Source organism: Acipenser ruthenus, chromosome 6, assembly GCF_902713425.1.
Source record: "Acipenser ruthenus chromosome 6, fAciRut3.2 maternal haplotype, whole genome shotgun sequence".
NCBI classification, from domain to species: domain Eukaryota; kingdom Metazoa; phylum Chordata; class Actinopteri; order Acipenseriformes; family Acipenseridae; genus Acipenser; species Acipenser ruthenus.
In genome coordinates, this window is record NC_081194.1 from 27,300,651 (window position 1) to 27,321,241 (window position 20,591).

The 20,591-nt window shown below is 36.2% G+C and overlaps 1 protein-coding gene across 1 annotated transcript; it reads left to right on the forward strand.

Moving 5' to 3' along the window:
• Positions 1 to 310: 310 nt before the first annotated feature.
• On the forward strand, positions 311 to 15,469 carry LOC117410800 (dual specificity protein phosphatase 10-like). Its single transcript, XM_034017632.3, has 4 exons — positions 311 to 589; positions 1,785 to 2,620; positions 12,358 to 12,717; positions 14,372 to 15,469. Exons 2-4 carry the CDS (start codon positions 1,831 to 1,833, stop codon positions 14,635 to 14,637), a joined length of 1,416 nt encoding a protein of 471 aa, XP_033873523.1. The 5' UTR covers positions 311 to 589; positions 1,785 to 1,830; the 3' UTR covers positions 14,638 to 15,469.
• Positions 15,470 to 20,591: the final 5,122 nt, after the last annotated feature.

The following is a 20,591-nucleotide window of genomic DNA, read 5'->3' on the forward strand; positions in this document are numbered from 1 at the left end:
GAGCTGTTCCTGTTCTTTTGTTCAGGTCCTCTGTTTTTGACACGTCGGGGTTTGGTGCGGGGACAGTTCGTACAAAGCAGGAAAGCACGTTTTACAATGTACAACTACCCAATACCCTTGTATTGAACGGACCAAGCTTACTGTCCCCGCTAGGCTTTTCAGTTGATATGTAAATAGAGAGCAGCTGCTTCGCTCTGGCTTGTCCGCCTTTGGAGCCTTTTGATTGGTTGCCAATGACATCACCTCTGCTCTCTCACACGGGACCCAGAGCATTGTTCAATAAACTATCCTCAGCAAACTGACTTTACACCCCACAAACTCCACCCGTTCATTCTTGGTTGGCTTTCACTTTTTTCATGTTAATATTAATGAGGGTTCTGATTGGCTTCTGTCTTTGTCAATCGGAAAAGGGGCATTCTGTAGGTTGGTTGACCCTCTTGTATATTACATTACGGAGAGCAAAGCAGAAGAAAGTAAAAATGTTGCAGCTTCATGTCAATGGGACAGGGCGAATGAGGTTTTGAACGTATGTAGCAGTTGTGTTAAAACTGCCTACAAACGCGAGAGGTGTAAACTGCTTTCAATAAATGTAAGTTAACTTTTTTATTATTCAAATTTATTGTGGGAAAATCAAAAGTGCATATAAGATAATGGCGCTTTCCTTGATAGAAGTGCTATGTCGTTTCTAGACGGTTTTGTGTTAAAGTGATATTTCTGAGATTACTAGTTAGGTAAATACATTATGTGCGTTCTTAGGTGGTTTAAATCAGTATTCGCTAGTTACCCACGGTACCTGCAGGTTTTCATGTCAGTTGTTAATAAGTTGATGATATCCTTTGAAGCTATCTATCTTTCGCTGCGTAAGGTAAACTGTAAATATCTGAAAGTCATGTTTATAGCAAAATTACAAAGTGTGTGTGTGTATATATATATATGAATATGAATATGAATTAAGTGTTCGTCTTTAATAATGATTTATATGTTATAGTCACAGTAATGTTATTCTTGTGCAGATTATTTTATTAAGTGTATCTTGATTCTTGTCTTTGTGGCGTGAGGATTTACAGCTTATTCATTTAATAAAAAAATAACATTTATTCTTTGCACGTTCGCATGCACGCAGTCTCGCACATCGTTTGTGTACGTGTTCTTCACAATCTGATTTACGCAAGTAATGTATGGGTGTATTTAATAATCGAGGTCGTACACATCTGCGTTGAGATGTTGTGTATTTATTTTAATCAAGAAATAGCTAGACATGGAGCTAGACACTCAAAAAGATGCAGCATTTTAGGTATGATATGATACTGCAGTGTAAAATACTGGCTGTTTTCTGTAACTTATGCATAGCCATGAGGCTGCTCAGCTGGGACTTTCCTCTTGTAATGTTCACATGAGAACTGTTTTGCTTCCTATTTTAAAAATGTATGGATCTGCTTAGAAAATAAATACTTACCTCAGTTGTATAGGCGTCTGCTGTTCAAATTGACAGCCCTCCAATATATTTTAACTGCTGTGACTTGTTATGAGTTTAGTATTCATTGAAGTGGTGTTATCCCTTTAGCTTTTGCAATTAGTGTACTAATAAACTAGAATGTTTGTTTTTCTTTCTTTCTTTCTTTCTGATTGAGTGCTCTAATTTTTGCAGGTATATAAAATGGTTAGAAGAACCAGTAAATCAATTTTTAAAAATAATATCCACATGGTATCTGTAATTTATTGTTGCAGCCTTGTTTCAATCATAAAAAAACTTAAGTGCCATTGAATTCTGTTTTTACTTCTAGATTTGAATCTTGAGTTCTTCATAGATTGACAGCTTTCAGCTTCCCCATGCCTCCATCTCCCCTAGACGACAGAATAGTGGTGGCGCTGCCAAGGCCAGTCAGACCTCAGGAACTCAAACTTTGCTTGGACACTAGCTACCTTGATTCTGTCACTGCTACTCGTACAACTGTCATTAGCACAACTGTAGTGAAAATCAGGGCTACTAATCTCATTTATATGCCCTCATCCAACGGCTCTACGCGCTCGTTGTCTTGTGGATGCAGCAGCGCCAGTTGCTGCACTGTGGCAACTTACGAAAAGGACAGTCAGACCCAAAGCCAGGTCAGCGCGAGTAGCCCAAACTTGACCTCAGGAGTCTCTGCTGTTGGTCCCACCAACCAAATGGTCAACAATAATGATGCGCTAAGTACACCTGGTGGGATTGGAAGTCAAACTTCTGGTCCTGCTAAACAGCTGTCTGCTGTCCGGATCATCTATCCCAGTGAACTGGCCAAAAGGATAACCAAATGCTCCAAGGGTCACCAGCCAATGCCTGGTCCCGTCATTATTGACTGTAGACCGTTCATGGAGTACAATAAGAGCCACATTCAAGGGGCTGTTCACATCAACTGCTCTGATAAAATCAGCAGGAGGAGGCTTCAGCAAGGAAAAATTACTGTTTTGGACTTGATCTCCTGCAGGGAAGGCAAGGACTCCTTCAAAAGGATTTTTTCCAAAGAAATTATTGTCTATGATGAGAATACCAATGACCCAACCAGGGTGATGCCCTCCCAGCCTCTACATGTGGTGCTGGAGTCACTGAGAAGAGAAGGCAAGGACCCCCTTGTTTTAAAAGGTACATCTTTTTTAACTTGATTTGTGCGCAGTAAAAGTAATGCATAAAACCAGACGATGATTTTTTGAAAGCACTGCAAATGCCAGCATGGAATTCCAGGTTATTCATGGTTTTTAGGATCAGTAATTATAACACAACAATGACAAATGCCTTTAGCACAGATGTCTCAAAGAGAGAATATTATTCAGACCAAACCAAATGATTTCTTTTAATAGTATACTATTGTACCTAGTATGAAAGCAAATGACACACAATGTGCTCCTTTTCTTTTTATACTGTTACTATATTAGAAATCCATCAATCTATTTCTGTGGATTGGTTTAGCATACATGTTATCTGGTGTGGATCTGGGGTTTGAGTTTACTAGTTTTCTTTAGGACAAGTGGAAGTTGAAAATGAATGCCTTTTAGGGATATTTCAATTATCTCAATTGGAAATCATAAACACAACTTACTGGTTTAGACAAAAAAAAAAGTGTGGGTGTATGATTTAGCTTTATTTAGCATTCCCTGTAATATAATCTTGAACTGTATAATTTATTGCTCCTGTCCATTGCCTGGTTAATGTTTGTAAACAGTGTGTCCTATCTTAGCAGTCTGTGTTGCTACCTCTAATTTAAGTGTCATTTTCTCCATCTTTGGTGCTGAGTGGCAGGCACATTGGAGCTTTAATTGGTGCAGTGTCACGTTGGGAGAATATGATCAGATCATTTTAGGCCTTGGTGCTAGCATTCGATTACTGTTTTTATTTTCAGCCATTACTGACAGAGAGAGTTTGATACTGCTAGCATAAACACATTTTTCACTTAATCAGATAGCTATTACAAATATTATTTAAGGAATAATTATAGAATATAATAGACTTTTCATGTATTGAATGTTTAATATAGACCCTAGCTAATGCTATGCATATTTATGTCAACATAAATATATTGGTAACTTGAATTCTAAGATAAAAGGTTGTGTAACAGAAACATCTGTAACAGAAAAATAATTTGTCATCATTAATTGAGATCTTTTTTCTTTTCATTAGCAAAATTTAGATTTATGTACAATGTTTTCTGCTGGTTATTATAGAGTGCTAATTGACTAGCTGGGGTTGTAAACTTAGATGTCTTTTAGATGTATAATTTAAATGTGAATTTCCTCCAATAGCAGCCCAATCAGGTTCACTCAGACAAAATAAAATCAGAATTGGATACAGTTTATGGGTAACGTGGGATGTAATGGTGAATAGTTATTAATGAAGTGTAAACTGACTCAAGCTCACAAAGAGGCCTATAGGATTATGTTCAGGATGATTACCAAGTAGGTAGATATATAGATATATATTTTTTTGCAGATACAGGAAGTTTTCAAATAATAATTTAACTTTTGGTAATGACCTCCAACCCACAGAATAATTGCATACCATATTAATATTTAGTAAGTTATAAAGGGCAGCGTCCTTCATCTTGCAAAGGCAAAGTAATCAAAGAAAACACTTAATATTTTGATATATCGGAGCAAATATGGAAGAAACTGCGGGCTCTTAGAAGGATGGTTTAAATGAAAGACTAAAGGATGTATCTCAATTTATTTTCAATCCTTGTGGCTGAACCCTAAGGGTATGTCTGCAAACTGTTTTAGGTTGTGTGTCTAAACCAGTTATATTAAAGATGGCATACTTGTTCTGTAAACATTATTTACAGAATTATAATATCTCTGACTAATCAAAACAAATAGGTTATTTAAACAGTAGGTAGTATGCTCATGTACTGAAAACTGCAAATTGTTTAGAATTTTACAGTTCTAGTATTGGTAGTTTTAAACTGCTGGAAGTTGGGTGTGAACTGGTAAACCTTAAAGGCCCCAAAGCAAGGTTCTTAACCATTGTATGTAAGGATCTGATTTATGTAGTTAACAGAACTTTAATATACAAAAAAAGTGTTTTCATCTAGATGAATTTATGCATTCTTATTCATTTCTTATTTATATATTGTACATGCATTCACAACCATTCCTCTAAATGCCAACACACATTTCCCAGTCTCTCGTTCTTCATTCAACCCAGCTAAACACAACATGCTGCAATGTCCACATTATTGCTGAGGCAGCAGATTGCTAATCTGTTGTACGTGTGTATGCAGGAGAGATTGAAAGGAGACACTTTAAGTTATTTTGCCTGCAAGGAAAAACAATGTGGCCATCAGCAAAGCAAAAACTTGACGAATTACATTTCTAACTGAGAATAAAAAAAACTAAGAAAATGTCACACATCCGCCAAGGTTGCTTTGGAAGTGTCAATGGTTCATACGCAGAGTTTGCTCTGTAATATTCCCTAATGTTTGATCACAAATCCCTACATCAAATGCATTTGATGAATTTATTTATTTTTATTCTACAAGTATGCATGATTAATGGGGAGCCTTGTTTGACTAAATGTAGCTATCTAGGATTGCAGATCACTGTCCTTCAGAAATTATAACAACTTGGTGGTAATGCCCGATTTGGACAGCATCTCATACGTTAAGGATGCTGCCAGCTTGTACTGTTATGTTTTAGTCTGCTGATAAATTTCGGTTCTTCCATAAATTCAATGATAAGATATGCAGTTGTACTATAGAGAAACATAGGTACAGTAATACAATTAGTCAAACAAGTCTTTTTCAGTTGGCTAACTAATAGCAATGGGGTTTAATACTTAAACAGGAGGATTTCATTATTTGGTCTTAACATGGAACACATTGATTTTTACAGTGCTCCCTCGCTATAAGGCTCTCGATTATAACACGCCTCGGATATAACGCTCATACAGCATGTCCCCCAATTCCCTATACTAGTGATTCATGCAATATTTATACAGTAAATACAGCACAAGTGGTGTTCAAACTGTAAAAAACTTTTCAGGCTAACGTTTCTGTCTCCTTTTGATACAGTATCTGAACTGAAGAAAAGCTGCGCTGGCACTTTATAACACAGACATCTTATTCAGCATTCGTTTTATAACTAAATAAATATTAGACCTATTACGTGGTTATCTTTCCTAATGTATTTACTTTTTTGCTGCGAGAGGAGCTGCAGCTTTCTCCGGGAGACGATACGCTTCAGCTTCGCTTCAGCCCCGCTCCAGCAGCCGAACCTGGGGCGAGCCCATTCCCTCATCCCCTCGCCAGACCCGTGCTCCTTCTCACACATGGTTTGCTTGTCTGTCGCTTCGAACTGAACTCTCGACCGCCGTTTAGCCATTAAAAACTGCTAATTAAAATGATCCACAAGTGAGTGAGAAACATTGATTACATGGTGCTTTATGCATGGTTAATTCATGAAAAGTTACATTTTTGCTTCACTATACGTGCACAGAGAGTAGGGGTGCTAGATTCTGTTTAATTTAGTAAACTTAAACTTAAATGTATAGTTTAAATGTTAAAATAAAAACACTTTGAAAAGACGCTGTGTAAAGGGGGGTAGTATGCGTCCCCCTCGATGTGCGGTCTCGACTGCAGGAGAAAACCGGAAGTCGGCCATCTTGGGGGAAGCGCATAGCTGCAAGGGCTCTGAGCATTTTAAAAATAAATAGCTTTCTATAAATTACAGCATATATGTCTATAAATAGGTATTTTACATTGGCTTTTTTACTCTCATTAAATGCAATTGAAACTTGTTAATCCATTCGTGTATTTCAGTCACAACTGAGAAACGCATTAATAGTAAAATTGGTTTCATTTACGTTTTTTTCTTTTCTGTGAAACCACTAAATGGGCTTTTAAATCGTAAGTCTTACTTTCATTTAAATGCCAAAATGACTCATCTTTATTAATTTAAATAAAATTAACTAAATTAAATCAAATAAATTACTAAATAATAATAATTTACTAATAGCAATAGTTTGTACTCATCTGACTGGCAGCAGTAGAAAAAAAAAGAAGACCACAAAATACATAAAATGGAAGAAATAAAAAAAAAAAAAATAATAAAAAACATATTAACTCGCTCATTCCAGAATAGCAAAAAATAAATAAAAAATCAACACAGCCTTCTGTAATCTGGCTCAACAAAAGACATTAAAGTTGAATCCGATATCCTCCACAATTGAAATTGGTTGCATGCATGCCATTTGCGATCGTCTCAATAATCAACCTTGTTATGTTTGCAACCCGAACTTTATTGCATTTCCTAACATTTCGCTTGCATGTCTCGGCCCCACCTACTCCACGCTAGATCAACCTTCAGTAGAAACAGACTAGTCACGTGACCAAAAGCATGCTGGACATTGGGAGGTAAATAACCAATGACAATGATGCCACGTGACAAAGGTGAGTAACACAGCACCGAGTAGCCGTTATTTGCAGTCAGCCGCTTCTTAATATTTGACCTGCACATTTTTGACAAAGTTTAAACGATTAAGCACAATTAAAAATGTTTGACACTACTAGCGTTTAAACGTTTAAACGCTAAATGATTTACACCCCTAATAGAGAGGGAGTTATTTTATTTTGTATTTTAGTCAGATGTGTGTTATGTGTCCCACGTTGCCCCCCACCCCATGCCCTGTTTATAACGCTCTTCGGTTATAACGCACATATTGTGTGTCCCATGAGACCCGCGTTATAGTGAGGGAGCACTGTATGTATATTATATATATATATATATATATATATATATATATATATATATATATATATATATATATATATATATATATATATATATATACACAGTGCCTTGCAAAAGTTTTCAGACCCCTGACCAATTCTCTCATATTACTGAATTACAAATGATACATTGAAATTTCGTTCTGTTTTGATATTTTATTTTAAAACACTGAAACTCAAAATCAATTATTGTAAGGTGACATTGATGTTGGGAAATATTTTTAAGAAAAATAACAAAACTGAAATATCTTGCTTGCATAAGTATTCAACCCCCACACATTAATATTTGGTAGAGCCACCTTTCGCTGCAATAACAGCTTTAAGTCTTTTGGGGTAAGTATGTACCAGCTTTGCACACAGTGTCAGAGTGATTTTGGCCCATTCTTCTTGGCAGATTTGCTCCAGGTTGTTCAGGTTGGTTGGACGACGCTTGTGAACCGCAATTTTCAAATAGTGCCACAGATTCTCAATGGGATTGAGATCAGGACTTTGACTGGGCCACTGTAGGACATTCACCTTTTTGTTCTTGAGCCACTCCAGTGTTGCTTTGGCCTTGTACTTGGGATCATTGTCCTGCTAAAAGGTGAATTTCCTCCCAAGCTTCAGTTTTTTAGCGGACAGAAGCAGGTTCTCTTGCAGTATTTCCCTGTATTTTGCTCCATCCATTCTTCCTTCAGTTTTAACAAGATGCCCAGTCCCTGCTGATGAGAAGCATCCCCACAGCATGATGCTGCCACCACCATACTTCACTGTAGGGATGGTGTGTCTTGAGGCATGGGCAGTGTTAGGTTTGCGCCACACATAGCGCTTTGAGTTTTGGCCAAAAAGCTCTATCTTGGTCTCATCTGACCACAAAACCTTTTCCTACATCGCAGCTGGGTAACTCTCATGCTTTCTGGCAAACTCCAGACGTGCTTTCAGATGGTACTTTTTGAGTAACGGCTTCTTTCTTGCCACCCTCCCATACAGGCCAGTGTTATGCAGAGCTCTTGATATGGTTGACTGGTGCACTATTACTCCCCTCCCAGCCACTGAACTCTGTAGCTCCTTCAAAGTGATTGTTGGCCTCTCTGTGGCTTCTTCTTGTCTGAGCGCTGAATTTTGAGGGACGGCCTTTTCTTGGCAGTGCCTGGGTGGTGTGATGCAGCTTCCACTTCCCGATTATTGATCCAACTGTGCTCACTGGTGTATCCAAACACTTGGATATTATTTTGTACCCTTTCCCTAATCTATGCATTTGTATTACTTTATCTCTAACTTCTGTAGAATGCTCTTTGGTCTTCATTTTCCTTCAGATTCACAGCCTGACCAATGATCCTTCAACAGTGTTTCCAAGAAAAAAACTTTATTTGTAATTATATATCAGATGTTGTAAAATTCATCCAGAATTGTTAAAGCTTTGCATTTGATTCTACAGTTCTGGGTGTGTTGATCGATGCAAAGTAAATAAGTAAATGTTACGGTCTACTTAAACTGTTTGCATTACTCTTGCAAAAGAAAATGAACCATCTTACTTAGCAGGAGCTATTTTACAAGCTGGTGTTTTCAGAACACATAAATGAAGTCATTGATACTGATAGAAATGTTCTGACTAACAGCCAAGCTAGCAGACATGTGACTTGGGTTTGCTGAAGCACTAACAAGGAAACATGGTTTTACAGTTTGTTTCTGCCAACAGAAGTCAAACATTTTTTAATGTGAATGTTTGTGAGAAATTGAGACCCAATTCAACTTTTTTTTTTTTTTTTTTTTTTTTCCAGTGGGGAATGGTGATTTGGGAAATGTATAAGTTTATGAGTGTGTGTGTGTGTGTGTGTGTGTGTGTGTCTATATATATATATTTGTTTATTTAGTAGACGCCTTTATCCAAGGCGACTTACAGAGACTAGGGTGTGTGAACTATGCATCAGCTGCAGAGTCACTTACAACTACGTCTCACCCGAAAGACGGAGCACTTATATAATTATTTTTCTTTTGCACAAATGTCCCTTAAATTAAAACACATAATCACTGTGTCATTAACAGAAATGTCCACATTATTAGAAAATATCATTTAAAAAGTAAACATTTGCCATTCAATGTAACTGGGCAGTGCCTTGTTGATAACTTCATTTTTAGGTAGTTGACCAAGAACAGACACATTGGAAGAGTTTTCCTGTTACAGAATGTGGCAAGTTTCAATGTACACAATCAATCATGCACACAACGTTTAGACATTTGGCATGTCCTGAATTGCCTCAGCAGTGAAATGCTATAGAGAGAAGGGCAGCTAAATTAAGACTAGCTGCCCAACTGTCTTTTGCTGCAACACTTGGTGAAGTCATTATAAACTGACTTTAGCAACAACATTACACCCCCTGAGATATGGTAATATGCAAAAGATCACAGGAACTTGATGATATAAACCGAAACAAAAGCTGTACTCTCATAAGAATTAGGTACTTTCCAAACTGACTTTTGTTTTTGTCATCAAGCATAGTGAAGCCAATCCCTATAACAAAATCTTCAGTGGGGAACTCTGCTTCCTAAACAACCCTGGGTGGTACAATTGCTGTAAATGCTTCAGTGTGATCTTAAGGATCCATTTCCCGCCCATGTTCTTCCTACATTATGTTGCAAAATAATAGTACAAGCCTACAAATTAATATTCCAATAATACTTTCAGAATCTGTTAATTGAGCATTTTACCTATAAGGTAAACAGCTTAACCAGGAAATAATATATATAGGAGGCTGTGTGGTCTAGTGGTTAAAGAAAAGGGCTTGTAACTAGGAGGTCCCCGGTTCAAATCCCACCTCAGCCACTAACTCATTGTGACGCTGAGCAAGTCACTTAACCTCCTTGTGCTCCGTCTTTCAGGTGAGACGTAATTGTAAGTGACTCTGCAGCTGATGCATAGTTCACACACCCTAGTCCCTGTAAAGCCTGCCGCACACAGCCCGACTCAAGCCGTCCCGACTCATCTCATCTCAACTGGCCGTACAGAGTTTGGATGAATCGTATCTGTGTGCGTGCACTTAAAACCAAGATTATGCCGATTTCAGTCAAGATGTCTTCAGATTTGAAGATTGAACATGTTGAATCTTTTTCAGATGCAGTTTCGTTCAGATGTGATCAGTCTGTCTGTGTGCGGCTGTTGCCGACCAAGACTGACTGAGACCTATTAGTCATAAGAGTGTCAATCAATGATGAAGCAGGTTTAAGTGACGTAGCTTGTCATGTAACTTGTCATACAAGATGGTGGAATATTGACAGCTTTAGTTCCACAGGGAAAAATACATTAGTCTTGAATTTCTCAGTGTCCCGAATTAAAAAAAATACCAGATATGTGCACATTTGAATCGTTTTTTTAGGCGTTTACTAATCAAAGGTAAATGATCAGTTTACCTTTTTATTATCAATCTACTGGCAGCGTATATTTTCTTACTGCGCAAAACAGAAGTAACCGGTGCGTTGATCTCCAGTAGGTCACAAATCACAAGCCCCTAGATGTGTGCAGCAGGCTTAAGTCGCTTTGGATAAAGGTGCCTGCTAAATAAACATATATACATATATATATATATATATAATATATATATATATATATATATGTATATATATATAATATTGTCTGGTCTATTGCTCCCCCCCCCCCCCCCCCCCCTATGTTTGCATAGAGAACTTAGTGGCTGGTAACATTTCTGTAGTCCCTTATTTGTGCAAATTAATCATGTATGAACATTATCCTAACTTAGCTCTGTCTCAAGATTATCTGCATTTAGAATAGGTTGAAGACTGGTAGTATTCATGCTGACATCAATTTTTATATTTTTTTGGGGGGTCACAAGTTTTGTCAATCACTCAGAATGTTTAAGGTAAATAAGATAAAGTTACACTAGTCCCACATTGTGCCAGAGCCATTGAGAAAAGCTTTAGAATGATAACTAGTACATTTGTTTATATGGAGGTTCTGAGTGTACCATTTGCACCTCCTTTCACGGCCGTTACAAGGCTCCCCACCTGCCCTGTTACCATGGGGATGTAGTGGAGACACATAATGACATCACTTGGCATGACATCGGCTCTTGTGGTGTGAACAATACATGAACTGCTACTTTGTTTAAAGGCCCTTCAGTACAACTGTGTACTGGCAGGGGTGGGGATGGGGGTGGGGCGGTTGATGTAATGGTAACAGGTGGTTTGGGCCTGCATTTGACTAACTGAAAATAATCAGACAATGTCAGCTTTTCAGCCACTATGTAATTGTTATGCATATTTTGGTGTGCATTTGGAGGACAAAGCAGGCACTATCCTGACACTTCAAGTGTTTGTGTCTAGTCTACTTTGTTCTTAATGTACTGGATAACAAATGTAGGGGGTTAATTTCAAAGCTTAGTAATTTATGGTGAGTAAGTCATATTCTGGAACTGAAAAGTTGAATCACATTTTATGCATGAGTACAACAACATAACTTACCAGGGAAAAACTGAATTTTCATTTAAGTCGAAATGTCACAGTAAAAATATATATTTACTATTTTGATAAAAGTGATAAAAGAATACTCAATCTACTTACAAATTATTAAAAATACTCCACTAGTGTCAGTTCCCTAACTTACCTATAAATACGTTTGTTCATTGATTGCAAGTCTTAAAGTTTATAAAATAAAGAAACAAAAATGTTAACCGGAAATAGATTATTAAATGTGTTTTTAATAGTTTTGTTATTTTGAGAACGTGAGTCAGGAAGATGGCAAGATAATAAAGTGAAAGGTTGTTCTTTTTTTCCCCCCAATGGGAAATTTATGAAAGTCTAAGGGCAACAGGCATCAATCATTTATTTTACAAGTGTTTCTGCATTTCACTGCATAGACTTCAGTTTTTCACAATGCATCTACAATAAATACTATAAAAATCATAAAACTTTACACAGAGGGGTGATGTTATTTAATTTCCAGACTTTTCCAAAGTTACAAATTCTAAATGTCTGCACTAGCATTGGAACCTGGGGCCTATGTCTGTATTAATTGCACTTTCGCACAATATTGTATCAACTTGACTGTCACACAGAGTTTGTTTTACAAAATTCTGTCAGCTGACTTTTCTGTTCCTTCTAATTGTTTTAGGTGGGCTCAGCAGTTTCAGGCAGAATCACGAAAACCTCTGTGACCACTCCCTCCAGCTCCAAGAGTGCCTGGATTCAGGAGGTGCGTCCGCCGCAGTATCTCACTCCCTCCCAACCACTCCTGACGTAGAGAACGCTGAATTGACCCCGATATTGCCGTTCCTCTATCTCGGAAACGAGCATGACGCTCAGGACTTGGAGAAGGTGCAGAAGATGAACATCGCATACATTATTAACGTCACCACCCACCTGCCACTTTTCCACTATGACAAAGGCATCTTCAATTACAAGAGGCTACCCGCCACTGATAGCAACAAACAGAATCTCAGGCAGTACTTTGAGGAGGCCTTTGAATTTATTGGTAAGTGACATTACAAATATATTTGTAATTTGTATAGTGTAGGTTGGCTTTGCCTGAACTCTAATGGAAAAATGAACAAAAAACAGTTTACTAGAAAGCTGGGGCCTGTTTCTATATCCCGAATGCGTAAGTGGAAATACGAAAGGTCTTACGACAAGTTATCACCTCCAATTATGAACACTTATCACGCGTTTCTGTATTCCATATGAATTGAATTTGCTTTCGAATCGATATACGGAAGGTAGCCTCGGATACCTCGCTCATTCTATACGTGAAAATGAATGTGCAAAATGGTGAGAATATACTGTAAAAAATCATTCTATAGGAAATTGCTTAATTATCTTGTCATTTATTATAATTGCACTTAACAGTAACAAAACCATTTGAACAATTTGTTTTGCATTTTGTATACAAATAATTTATAATTCACATAGTAGAATTATAGGTATAATAAAGGTCGATTACTTGAGTAGAGTATTTCTTCTTATAGATTTCTAAACTTAAAACTGTTTATTAATTAAACTATCAATGAATGGACTGCAATGACAGGCAACAACCTGCACACCCGCAACACATTTTGTAAGACATTATATGAGGATGCCAATAATTAAGGGCCATTGTGGGTTGAAGTAGGAGAATCGGTGGTTCTAACTGTTGGTGAGCAATGGCTAAGGCGTCGTCTAAAAGAAAGCATATGGCAAAGCGAGTTTATTTGTTTTACTCAAAGAAGTGGAACGCCACAAGGACCTACTGTTTGCAAAACTTGGCGGCCGTGTAAGGTAAAAAGTTCCTGGATGTCGTCCCTCTTTAAACGGTATTTTGCAATTATTTCCTCATTAGATAGCTTGTCAAAGATTTTACGCGCCTGTCTGTTACTAATTTATGTGCGCTGAGGTTCTAAGTCTTTGTAATTCTCTCGCTCTGTGTCATAGATATACAGAGACTCCATTTGTTTAGCAACCATACGCAAAAAACGCGAGAACTAGGTGAGATTGGCCTTTCATATTTATGCGATGACAAATTTTGGTGGTGATAAATTACGAATGGTTTTACGAACGAGTGGTGTGAGTGTTGGTATATGGAAATGCAACTTTTTTCGTAGTTGCAGCTTACAATATCTGCCAGATACGCATTTGCATGTGTACATAGAAACAGGCCCCAGATCTTATCAAACTAGAGTACCTTGTTATCAAAAACAAAAATAAATAATAAGGGTAGCTCTTTGGAAACTTCTGCAACAGAGTCAATACTATTCAGATTACAGTTGTTAATCTGCTTTTTAAAGTTATTAGGTAAAGTATTTCTCTCAATTGTCATGAAAAATTGTTACAGACAGCAACCTGTTGAAGCAGTCGTTTGTAGGTGGACAGTAAATAAAATGGCATATCTGTGGTTTTTAATGAGGAATATTAATTATATTAGCTCTTAATCAAACTGTAAAATAAAGCTAGTTTTGAATGAACCATTACCTCAACTGTCAAATATGTGGCTAAACAACAACCAGCCACATGTGTTTGTACAGTATAGAGAGTAACACTGAACTGCTTGGTGATTCATAGTAAAGGCAAACACACCATTTTTAGCTAATCTTGCCTTTCAAAATTAAAAAGGAGGAATGTAAACATGTTTTTTTTTGTCCTTTTATCTTTTTTAGAGGAAGCACATCAGAGTGGCAAGGGGCTCCTTATTCATTGTCAAGCTGGTGTGTCTCGTTCCGCCACAATTGTGATAGCGTACTTGATGAAGCACACACGGATGACCATGACGGATGCCTATAAATTTGTTAAAACAAGGAGACCAATTATATCTCCTAACCTTAACTTTATGGGGCAACTTTTGGAGTTTGAGGAAGATCTGAACAATGGCATAACTCCCCGAATCCTCACACCAAAGCTCATTGGGGTAGAGACTGTCGTCTAAAGGGGCCACTTCACTTATTGATCTGGTTTCAAAGAATCATTGAAAGAAGGTGCTGCTATGGCCATCTTTCATATACTTTTGGTGCTTCAGAAGATGATTACAGCAACAGTACAAAGAATACTGAAAAAAGAGCATGTGTTCTCTGGATTAAAATGCGTGAGAGAGGGGATTTTTTTGTTTGAACTGGCGGCAAAACAGGAGTACAACATGCATTGAAAGAAGGACTGCAATGTTTTGATTGAGGCCGTCTATGCAGGTTCATAGACAGGAAAAATTCAAACTGAGAAGTCCTGATAAAATAATTTAAAAAAAAAAATGAATAAATACACATCAAAATTCTTGAATGAGGGAACTATGTGTTTCCTTATGGTTTCAAAAGACCACAACTGCAAGTTGGTGCAAAGAAGGCAGCCAAATAATGCCATAGAACTCTACAGAGATGTTTAAGAAAGACTTGTTTATTTGGTGTGTTTATGTTGTTCTATTTTTCTATGGGGGTAATATTGGGATAACTATTGGGGTAATGACCATTGTATGCCCTCAGTGGCTTATTGTGCAATAAATTGAGTGGAAAACAATTGGAGCTGGACATAAAGTGTAAATAGAGTGTTAATATTGCCGGCTCAGTGATTATTTACAAGAAAGCCATTTTCTTTCTTTTTGTTCTGTGTTTTTTTTTTTCTCAATCTGGTTAAAGTGCCATTAACCTTGGTGCAAATGTTTATCAGAATGTAAACAAAAAAAGATTTAAATATTTTGGCACAACATATTGGTGTGTTACTGTTGTCTGTATAATTTCATTTTGTTTATTCTATATAAAAAAGAAACCTTATCATTGGTATTTGTCTGTGTATGTCCAAAAAGTTAGTCTTCTGCCACACATAAAGCATACATTATTTTTGGCATTCACTCACCTTTCCTTATTTTATTTAAACATTTTCCTGTGTTGGAGAAAATGTGTTTTAGAGCAGAGTAACAGAAGTCAAAATAATTATTCTTAGGTTATAAAAGTTAGTCAAATGTGTTGCTACCAATTGAAATCAAGAAAATAGTTTAACACAGTTTGGGTTTACAAAGCATATACTATACCACCATGATATTTTTCCCCCTAAAAGTAAAACACGGATGTTAAAAAGCTTCAAATACTTAATTTAGGAGCTCCGGTATGCATCTTAGTTGTTTCTTGCTAATTCTGTAATATTGGCATTTTTAGGGAGATGAATGCTTTGTAAATATAACCCTTGCTGTTTGTTTTACTGTTTTTTTTTTTAGTTTTTTGTTTGTTTTTTTGTATCATCACTTGTGTGCCTTAGTGTTCCATTAGTGTGCCACCCTTATGCCTCATAATGTACTTGCACCCTCTTTTGTAAGATGGGGCTCTTTTCTTATCCTTTAAGAATACTGCTACCCTTTTACAGTTAGTGGCCTGCAATAATTCATTCTCTGCAGCTTTGTTTTTGCTATTAGTCAAGAAGCACTAGTGAGTGTCTTGTCTACCTGTGCTTGACTAGACATTTTGTTTTAAATGAGTAACTGTTTCCCAAGGCATGTTCAAATTATTTGTACCTTAGTAGTGTGTTTTAAACAACTCCAAAGTACATATAGTTAAATACTGTGTAGTCCACACATTACTTTATACAGGGAACTTATTACTTTCATAGCCCTTCCATTAAGATGCTAAAACATCTTGGGTTTAATGCAGCTGCACATTTTATAATGTGAGGTGCTAGCAAAAACCTTCTCGGTCTCCATATTAATTTAAATGGACGTTGGTATTTTCATTTATACATCTTACACTGTAGTTCTTAGAATGTGTGTTGCATCATGTAAGTGCATTCTTAAATCCAACCAACTGTATATTGTTTATAACAAATATGAAAAATCTATTTAAAAGGACTGAGGAGAAGCATAACTACCAAAGAAAAAACAAACAGCAGGTATGCACTGAATTTAAGTTTCTATCACTTGTTTTCCAAATGATATACACTTTTTATTTTTATATGTATTATTTTTCCACATGTTTTCTATAAAGTTATTTGAAATATTTAAGTACATTACTTTTTGAAAGTGATACAAGGAAGGCACATGTACTACAGTACCTCAGATCTGTAGTTCATGCCTACTGGGAACACAATCTTACTGGTATGCTTGGTCGTCTGAGTCCTTATTGGAGTCATAAACAAGACTTTAAAACATTTTTTTTTTTACCAATCATTAACATAACACCATTTTCAGAAGTACCTTATCGCTTAGTAGTTGATCCTTCGGATGAGACATAAAACCGAGGTCCTATTGTAAGTGACTGCAGCAGTTGTGATTCATAGTTCACCCCCTACTCTCTGTAAGTCATTTTGGATAAAAGTATGTACTAAATGACTAATTAATAATAACAATAATAATATTTTAGTTTAGACTTTATTTCCATATTGACCAGTGAAGCCCATTTATCCTGTCACAGCTTTATAAATTCACTTCGCTTACAGGTAACCAAACCTGACCCCACAGTTTCCTACAGGCAGAAGAAAAGTGACAGCCAAAAATTAAATATTTACTATGGAAGTTGTTTAATCTTTAATGGAACTACCATAGTGTATATTTGCAGTAAGCCAACTTGTGAGCAATTTTGCTCATTAAGTTCCCTTTTCCTAGCTTGCCTCTTAATTTTAATGTGAGTGCCATCTTTAAACATCTTGGCCAGGATTTTCAAAAACCAGTGTTATTGTATTGAACTCGTGGTATAGTAACAAGAACTTTAGCAGCAAGTGATTTTCAAACAAAATGTGTTAATTAAATCAATGTGTTAATGCTTTGAAATTGAGTTGATGAGGTTGTTAATGAACGCATTTCTCGTTAAAAAGCTTAATTATCACCGATCATGTCCATCACTTCCTGTCTCAACGACTTGATAAGGATAACTCATTAATCAAAATGTATGTTAACAAGATCAAGAAAAATGAATGGAAGCATAATTTGCGTTATGGAAACTACTGGCGTACAGGGAGATGGCTCTCGCACCAACGAGCAGCAGCAAAATGGAAATAAAAAATAATGGAAATATCTATTTTGTGTATAATTTCTAAACTTAATTTAAAATTCTGCATTTTGTCATGCAGAATGTGCATTCATTTAGAACACTTCACATATAAAATGCTGATTTACGATTATCTGGCGTGTGCATGGATTAAAAAATAAATAAAATGAAACCCCATTAGTCATTTACCCTCATTCGGGGGAATATTTTGCCACAGCTTACTATATACAACTCTTTTAACATGCATTTTGCAATCTTTTGTAGTTAAAAAGAAAAACATACCATAAGCCATCTATGTATATTAGCTGGAATTTATTTTCTTATGATCTACTTTTGTATATGTTTTAGTATGTACGATTGTAGGCTATAGTGTTCTGCTTTTTTGTTTTTAACTGGACATTGGTTTTAACTGATTTATACCCAGTTTTTGTCTATTATTCAGTATTTCCCCAGCACTATTTTCTATGAGATACACAATATTTTAATTTAAATGCTGTTTTGACTCTGACATTGTAATAAGCAGCCCTACACTGTATCCTAGGACACAGCAGACGTTTAGACGTCAGAGGATCAAATAACATTCAAATGTGGTTCTCTGTCACTTAAACACATTATCACCTGATTATGTTGGCCAATCATTTGATTATTGTGGCAATTGCTGGGTGTAGTAACTACTAGCTTGATCAAAACCTAAATTGAAATACTTGCATGAAAATTTAATATTTTTAGTGGATGAGGAATGGGGAGAAAACGTAAATCAGTTTATGAATATTCAAAAGAAAACGTTCCAAATTATACAAAAAGCAAAAATAGCAAAAGTGGGTCAGATGAAGCAGAGGATACATAGCACTGCAAATACTGCTGCATTGAGGTACATGTTCACACTAACAATAAAAGAATATACTGAAAAATAAGTGGCACATTAAACTAAAACAATAAAGTGAACAGAGAGACAAGCAATCCCGATGGCTTGCACCACCCAGTTCTGTCAATTTTCTTTTTATGATTTCAAGGCGAATAAACCTGGCTTGTTTTGTGCTGATATCATGTTCATACCTTCTGTAGATACTATTTTCATCAGCACAGCGATTGCCCAAATATTTGCAAAGTACCAGCTAACTTTAGAAAATGTTGCAGATTCTGCTTTATCATACATGCCAGGGACACTATTAATCAGAAACCAGAACTGCTACGCATCATATTCGACATGTAAAGTGTGTATACTGAGATTTCCCCCACCAGCAATTTTTACCGGTGTAATTAAAAACAGTTTTCTTTACTGATTTATCCCTATTTTAATATATATAAAATAAACTCCTGGATTTTATTTTTTAAAGGTAAAAACCAAAAACGCGGAACACCAGCTATATATAAATACATATGTTTCAAGTCCCATTGGTGTTTGTAGTTGGTTATTATACATCTATACCATGTATGTAACACTTCATTATATTTATTAAGCTTTTAAAATTACAATAGAACTCCCCAACCCAATACAGAATTTGTTTATAATTAATTGTTCGGTGAATTCCTCTAATCATGCATTTTCTCTGTTACTCTTTGCTCGCCTCCGCGATAAATACACAAAGTTTGGGGGGAGTCTGACAACATTACAAATACGTCTAGGCAAAATTCACGTCAATGATCTCGATCACATTCCTAGTGCATCACTGTGTGTCCTTGACGTCTGTTCTTCGTTCTTGTGTGGATAAGACACAGGTGTTAAAAGCCAAAGACGCATTGCAAATCCACAATCATATAAGGAAACTTTATTGTAAAATCTAATATGCAATTTTCTATACCAAGAGTTCAGTTTCAAATAAAATCTACAGCTGTCATATAATACATATGCAGAATTCAAATAGGCTACAGTTGCATTGATAATTTTTTGGTAGTAACATTATACTGGGTGCAAATAACAGTACATAATTTTAGCAATACAACAAACATGCCGTAAGGTTACAAATGGTTAAAATCACATTCATAACCACAAGTATAGAAAAGGCTAAAATATTTTCATAACTACAAATATTGAATTATCGAGGTAGTCAGTAAGAAATTAACTCTGGTCCTGTGCTCTCTGTCTGTATCTTTGGCGTCACAGACGCGGTCTGTTAAATGTTTGTTTTAAGGTGAGTTATATATTCTTTTGTTAATTAAAACCCTCTTTTTCCAAGTGCAAATTAACTCCTGATAAATGATGACAACACAGATTTCCTTTTAAATTCCCACGCAAACAAAGCACTGCTCATTAAGATATTAACATTATTTCGTAAATCAACATAATTTCGGAAATCACATTAGGACAATTATTTAATAACGAGATAGGCATAATGACCGCTTGAAAATGCCAACATCAGTGCTACATGCCGATTTCTTGATTAACAATGGAGTTATCACTTACAAACTTTTGGAAATCCTGCCCCTTCAGTCTTCAGTATGCTGTTTAGCATTGTGAGATGAGATGAATATTAGATTATATCATTTAAAGAAAGCCATCATATTACAAAATGGATGCAAAGTATGCAAAAATTACCTTAATTGGCCTGCATAGGATTTGATAAAATAGAAGAAAAAAAATGCAGCAATAGACAATTTCGGCAAATCTATAATAATCTACAACATTTAACAGACACTTTAAAGGACAATTCCCATTTTACAGACTCTTGTCCTTTGCTTGACCTCAATTAACAAGCAAATGAAGTATATTAATCCTTTAAGACAAAAAGATAATCCAATTTTAAAAGCCACACAAATACAACTAAAATAACTACTGGCAGCCAATTGGAGTTACACATTATTTGCACTTATGGAAAAACCCATGTATCATATTGACTTTGGCATATTGTCCCATATTTTTTGCAGCCTTGCAGCCCTAATTACCTACTGGTGTAGAAGTGGTATTACTGATATCAGGCCAAGT

Excerpts from the sequence above, each read along its gene's own strand:
- LOC117410800 (XM_034017632.3), top strand. The coding sequence starts at position 1,831 with ATGCCTCCATCTCCCCTAGACGACAGAATAGTGGTGGCGCTGCCAAGG. Across the intron at positions 2,621-12,357 it reads GGACCCCCTTGTTTTAAAAG|GTGGGCTCAGCAGTTTCAGG; the intron begins GTACATCTTTTT and ends TAATTGTTTTAG. Across the intron at positions 12,718-14,371 it reads GGAGGCCTTTGAATTTATTG|AGGAAGCACATCAGAGTGGC; the intron begins GTAAGTGACATT and ends TATCTTTTTTAG.